General features: G+C 35.3%; 1 protein-coding gene across 2 annotated transcripts in view; it reads right to left on the reverse strand.

The window, feature by feature from the left end:
• Positions 1 to 552: 552 nt before the first annotated feature.
• The window catches only part of FGF12 (fibroblast growth factor 12), a 377,880-nt gene continuing 371,438 nt past the window's right edge, over positions 553 to 6,994 (reverse strand). For both annotated transcript variants that reach the window (XM_080826118.1, XM_080826117.1), the window contains exon 5: positions 553 to 1,016. In XM_080826118.1, coding sequence (XP_080682244.1) covers positions 898 to 1,016 — 119 coding nt within the window. In that variant the 3' untranslated portion in view covers positions 553 to 897. The remainder of the gene's footprint in view (positions 1,017 to 6,994) is intronic.

Raw genomic sequence — 6,994 nt, forward strand, 5'->3', positions numbered from 1 at the left:
CTCTCCAAGCTGTGCACAATGTGAAAAATCAGACCAAATGATAAGTGCATATAACTTATTCATCCCTGCCCGAGCATGGCAATGACACAGAATTCTCAAAAGTAACCTCAGCCTTAGAACACATTTTTTTTTCCTAAATAACTAAAAAAATGAGATCTTGGATTAATTCTTTTGATAAAAATATGATAATCTCCTAGGTTAATCTGAAACATTTTATAAAGGAATAAAATCAGCTAATACTATTAAATTCAACAGAAGTCTATCTTTTGCATAAAATAATTGTAAGTAACAAATTCAAGAATAAAACTTTAAACTTTTAAATGATTTCTGGCTTATACCATACGGGAATTAGAAGAATCTATAATTTGTACATGTTTAATATCACGGTAAAAAAAAAAAATCCTGGAAACAGAATGTAATTATGTGTCAATTCCAGATGCCCAAAGAAAATTCAAATTCAACAGGAAGCACACATCACAGCATTATCCAAAGTTTAAGTTATTCAGGGTATTACATTGATTTGTAAGTTCAATTCTCCAAAACCTTGTCTTTAAGATAATAACTTTATTTCAAATTTATTATAGTTATGTCTTCATTATAATTAGCCTTCTATTAATAACAGCACAATGTTGTGGTGTATTGATTTATTTTTTTCTCTTGATTTTATGTGTGCTAATATTTGTGCATGTGCATTTTCTACCACATTGCAACAAGCAAGCTTTGGTTCAATTTCTTTGTCCTACACAAAGGAAGATTTTTGAGTGCAGAATCTTAGTCACTAGGTCCTGGGTTGCCATTTTATTTTCCTCTCCTTGGGTGGATTTATTGGAAGGAAATGGGAAAAGTGGGGGGGAGAGAGGGAAGGGATGAGAGAGGGACGAAGGGAAGAGTTCTCAGCTATGTTGAATCTTGATTCACGACTTTGCCTCCATTCATGGTTGGTGTTCCAGAACTTTTCCTTGAACGCCCTTGTTTTTCTCCAATTTCATGAAGTGATGGCTCTCTGTACATACACACTGAAAGGAAAAATTACATCAATTACTTATTATAATTCTGGACATCAATTTAGCTTCAATAAACATCTCAAATTTGATTTTACAATATCCTTCATTCCCATCACTAGCTCCTCTCCGCAGTGTAAAAATGAGTTTTAACTTGATAACATATTTCGTGGATAAAAATGGTCCTCTTTCAGTTCTACCAGTCATAGCCTTTTAAGTCTTTCTGTAATGTGGACATAGAGTGGTTTCTGTTCTCTTACAGATAAGGCTTGAGTCTTACCTGTCTGCTAACCTATATAACAGGATTTTCATCTAGAGTTAGAGGAGACATTGTGAGTATAACATTAAAAGGATAGAAATAGATACCTCTTTCAGTCCTTGGTCTGCAATCTAGTTTGCATAGGGAAAAAAAATTCTTATTGACATGCTCTTAATCTTTACTACAAGAAATATGACATTGTTATATCAAACTGAAATATTTACCACCAATTTTCAGGGCATCTGACACAGGAAATGATAATAGAAGGGAGGACAGAGGAAAACAAACAAACAAAATGCCATGTTCCAGGTTTGAATATGCAACTGTGTTGATGAACTGTGTTACATGTATATACAACAGTTCCTCTCCTCTCTATTGTTTTTTCTGGCTCTAAAGCTCAGTCATCTTTGAATTTTTTTTTTCATCTTTGAATTTTCATGGCTATTGTTAGATTACTGCATAGAAAGAACAGTATGTTTCAACTCATAGTTACTCTTAATATATGTGCTGCCGAAGCGAGCACTCATAGTTACTCTTAAAAGATAAGATCTTCATCCCTTATATTGCTGTAAAATAAACAAATGTGTAAAAGTATATGAAATATTTCACTTAATCAGGAATTATTTGTATCTTTGACTTGGGAAAAAATAGTTAAGTACCTCCATCTTTGGAACCATCACTGCAGTGCTATAGTAATCTACTATTTCTAATCAAATAGCTTCCTCACTTCGGCTTTGTCCTGGTGCAGGAGACCTGAACATGCCTATGACCAAAGAGATGTCATGTAGTGGCGAAGAGCACCAACTTGGGAGCCACACTACCTGGGTCGACATCCTCACTCAGCCACTCACTAACTCTGTCAACCTGGGCACCCTCTCATGGCTAAAAAACTGAATTTTTATGAAGATTAAATGCCTGGCATATAGTAAGTATCCAATGATGTTTAAGAAAATGAAGGAGGTGATCACTTCATGAGAATCTTGAATAACGGATTGCAGAGAACAAAGTGATAATTTTTTTTTTTTTGGTTAAAGGTATTCTAAATTCAAAACTAGCTTAAAAAATTAAGATACAAGAAATATTCTCTTTAGTTTAGTGATGAAGAGATATTTTTTCCCCCAACATCTCAGTGGTTGAGCTTTTTAAATGTTAGTGCTTTCGAATCATTCAAGGATATTGTTAAAATGCAGATTCTGATACGGAAGGTTTTTGTGGAGCTGAGAGTCTACATTTTTAATAAGCTCCCAGGTGATGCTGATGTTGGCAAATGGAACCACACTGAGTGGTGCAAAATATACATACAAACTAAGTTTGCCAAGTATATTGTCCACAATTATTACACATATTTATTTATTTTTATTTTATTTCACTTTTTACATATACGTTTTAAATGAGATCTTAAAGTATTTCAGTTATTGCACTAAAGGGCCCCTCCAATATCCCAGAAGACCTTTGGCCTCAATATCAAAACTGTACAGAGGAAATGAATTCATAAAGAATTGATGCTGTAGTTTTCAGATGATGCCAGTAGATAATTTAAGTTCCTGCTTTCTTTTACGAAAGACAGAAGATGCTTATGGACGATTGTAAGGAAATCTTGAAATTTCTCAAGTCTAATGTCTCTTCCCTATATTTCTATTATGGGCAAAGTGTCAAAAATCTCCAAAATCAAACCATACATTTACATGTATAAAATAAAGCTATTTATCTACAACTGGTAAGTGCACAAGGGAACTCAGAAGTAATTAGGTGCTTCTATTAGAAAACTATTCTCGTGATACCATAAAACAGTTTTTCCTACTCTGACACCTAGTCAGCTGTGAAAACCAATACATCCCCCAGGCCTGACTACAAACTGCTAGCAAATTATGTATATATATATATATATATATATATATGGTGCCTGGGTGGCTCAGTTGGTTAACCATCTGACTCTTGATTTCAGCTCAGATCGCAATCTCAGGGTCTTGGGATCAACCCCTACATTGGGCTCCCAACTGAGAGCTAAGAGTCTGCTTCAGATTCTCTCTCCCTTCTCCCTCTTCCCCCCACCAGCTCATATGTGCACTCTAAGTAAATAAATAAATACATAAACACAATAAAGTAAATAAATAATAAATAAATAAACACAAATAAATAAATGACACAAGTATGGATATGCTTTGAGGACATTAGGCTTAGTGAAATAAGCTAGACACAAAAAGACAAATATTTTATGATTCCATTTATGCGGGATACCTAAAGTAGTCAAATTGATAGACACAGAAAGGGGAACAGTGGTTGCCCGGGGCTGGGGAAGGGAGAATGTTACCATGTGTACAAGTACAATGTGAATGTACTTAATGGCACTGAAATGCATACTTACAATGGTTAAGATGTTAATCTTCATGTTGTGTGTCTTTTACACAGCATTATTAATAATGACACTTTTTAAAAAAATCACAGACACACAAATGCCGAGTGTAAGCTATAAACAAAGAAATGATTCTTAAAGCCTGAAATGTCTTATTTGGATGGGAAGAGCCAACAATTCCCTAATAGTCAAAAATATTAGTCTTAGTACTAAAGTAAGATGGAAAGAACTGAGATATAACTGAGGGCGTAGAGAGTTGGTAAAAGGATAGGAAAATCTGATAAGAATAGCCTAGGAATGCACTGCCCAATGCAATACCCATTTTGCCTTTGTGATCACATAGAGCACTTAAAATGTGCCTAGTCCTATTTCAGATGTGCTGTTAAGTACAAAACACTAAATTCAAAGACCACACAAAAAGAACAAATATCTCACTAGTAATGTATTAACTGGTTACAATTAAATAGATAATATTTTGGATATTTTGGGCTGAATAGATCATTAAAATTTATGTCACATGTTCATTTTTATTTAAATGTGAATACCATAATACTTTAAATTGCATATGTACCTCATATGATATTTCTACTAGACAGTTCTGCCTTAGAAGAGTTTGTTGTTGTCTGGAAGAGAAATGTCCTGACCAGAGCTAAAGCTATAAATAACTGAACGATGGGAGGACAGTGGAGAGAATTTTCTGACCCAAGGGGTCCTGACGCTCATATGTAGACAAGGGAGATGAAGAGCATCTTGGATGCCTTTAGTAGGATGGAACCGGTTCACAAAATACTTGTTGGCCCTTTTGACTTGGCTTAACTAATGTTGTATCACTTTCATCCTAAAATGGACTTTTCCTGTTCCTTCTCTCCTCCAATTTCAATTACTGTTTTGCAAACTAATATCCAAAGCTGAATTGGTACAAGCATTGATTTGGTCATTGAGTCTATAGACAGGTGCACATTTAACTTGTGCCAGGCACTCTGCTAGATTTCATAGCAACTGAGAAAGATGACCACTTGATTCCTGTCCTCACGGAGCTCAAGGCTAAGACGGAGAACACAGACATGCCCACCAATCACAGGGTGTTCAGAGCCAGAGTAGAGAGGTGAATGGAAATGAGTACAGAACAATAGCTCTTTGATGCTGGTTTAGCCTTGAAAGAGCAGAGGATTTGGAGGGATGGGTAGGCTACCGAAAGAGTGAAGAAATGAAGTGCTTATATGTTATATAAGAAAAACAGGGACTGGTTGAAGAATGGGGTAAATAGAGAAGTAGGGAGGAATAAGCCTGGCAGGGCTAACTCATGTCAGACCTTCTGAGTTCCAAGCTGGAAGTTTTAAACCATGATCCTGATGTCTATCAGCCTCAATTTGATAAGGAATGAAGAGTTAAAAAATATGTCCATCAAGTACATAAGTGTATAGGGAAAATCTATTTATTCAATCTCGTTATCTAGAAAAATGTCTAACTATGTTCGCATGACGTGAATACAGCCAGTCAGATTAGTCAGGAAGAATCAGTCAAACTGAATCTTACTGCACAGATCCTATAACAAATGGTTGGCAGCATCTGAAACTTTCATGAGTTCTGATATCTTGCAAACAGAATTGTAATTTCTTAGACACAGACCTAGCTGAGGCACCATTATGTGTGAGATCTGCTGCTTATCTAATATACACAATATCTGATATATTCCAAGTACAATAATGTTGACTACAACTGAAAGGTGGGGTTCACTTGGTCAAGCTAACTAACATGTTGGGAAGAGTTATCCTTTTGTTTTGTGGGGAGCTTAATGTAGCACTGCAGAAGACTAAACAAACAACAAATGATAAATCAAGAATTACTAATCCCATATACGAGCAATGCATATATTTTACAGTAAAAATTAATCACAATTTTATATGGGTACTAGTACTAGACTTTGGAGTTCTGGTATTAATTTCCAATCATATAAGCAACTGTGGGAAACCTTTAAAAAGTATGTCTAGGAGACTGCCTAGGTTCTGAACGCCAAATAGTTATATAAATTCTACAGCTCCCAAATTGTGCTTCTCCAATCAGCCCCATATTATGCAAGATTATGGTTTTCTCCTCCTGCTAATCAGCTCCTTATTAATAACCACAATGACCTCTGATCTCTTAATTTGCATTATTTCAAAGCACAATGATTTTTAAGGTGGGGGAGATTTTCCACCACTTTCTATTACAATAAGCTATTATTTTATTAGGAATAGATTTATTTTGCTCTAGAAGGATTTATATTAAAAAAAAAAAAACCTCTTTGTTCTTGAATATTTTATTCCTGTGTCCTCTTATTATGCATTTGGCCCATTTCAGCTAGGACAGCAGTTTGATATTCTAGTTCTTTTGATGGGGAGCAGTTTCCAGACTGGCAATAAAGCCAAACAAACAAACAAATAAAAAATCTAACTTCCCATATTTCTTGTTCTCCCAGCTCCTCAATCACCTTTCTCAGCAACTCAGAATCAGTGCCACTGCCCATTTAACAAATGGAAACAAGTTCTCTGATTTAGGCAACTTGTTATGTTACAATCTCGTGTATATCTCATGTGATAAGACAATCACATTTCTCACGTGAGACCCTGGGAACTACTCTTGTGATACAGATTTCATTTTCAGTAGACATGATTTATTGGCTACCACTTGGCATGGAACTGATTTCCAATTGTGTTTCTTTCTGACTTCACTTTACACTATTTTCCCAACAAACTTTCAGTATCTAGGTATCAAGAATGTTCAGGGTCCTGATGATATAATGCCTGATTAACAACATTGTTACTCTTTCATCTGACACTTCTGGGTGGTTCTTGATCACATTCCTTGTTTTCTCTGCTCTTTAAAGCATGAAAAAAAAAATGCTTGCTCTTTTTTAATCCCCACAGGATGTTTTTGAGATAAATATCATTATTCCTCTAACATGTGTGGTATCATAATGGTTTTGGGTAAGTGGTAAAAGAAAACAATGTTCTGAAAAGAGAAGCATTTCTGTTTGGTTCTTTAGTACTCTTTCTTCAAAGCAGTTTTCTATTTTCCGTCTATTTTGACATATGTTTCAATTTATTTCTCTTCTTCCCCTTCTCACCACCCTATCCCCTTCTCTTCTTCTGGATGTTTCCTTTTATTCATGTTTTGACTTTTCTTGATCCATAGTACATTGGAGCAGAAGGATTAAATGCAGCTTTCAGAGTACAAATGAGGTAGAGATTTGATGAAAGAATATTCTTCCTCATGTGCAGACACAAGGACACATGAAAGTTTCTAGTAACATAGCCAACATCATGTTTTACTTTGAGACCTAGCAAGAAATCCCCAGTTCAACTTTAATGTCAGCAGAACACACCTGTGTGACAGACACTA

The sequence above is a fragment of the Martes martes genome, assembly GCF_963455335.1.
Source record: "Martes martes genome assembly, chromosome: 1".
Lineage (NCBI taxonomy): Eukaryota > Metazoa > Chordata > Mammalia > Carnivora > Mustelidae > Martes > Martes martes.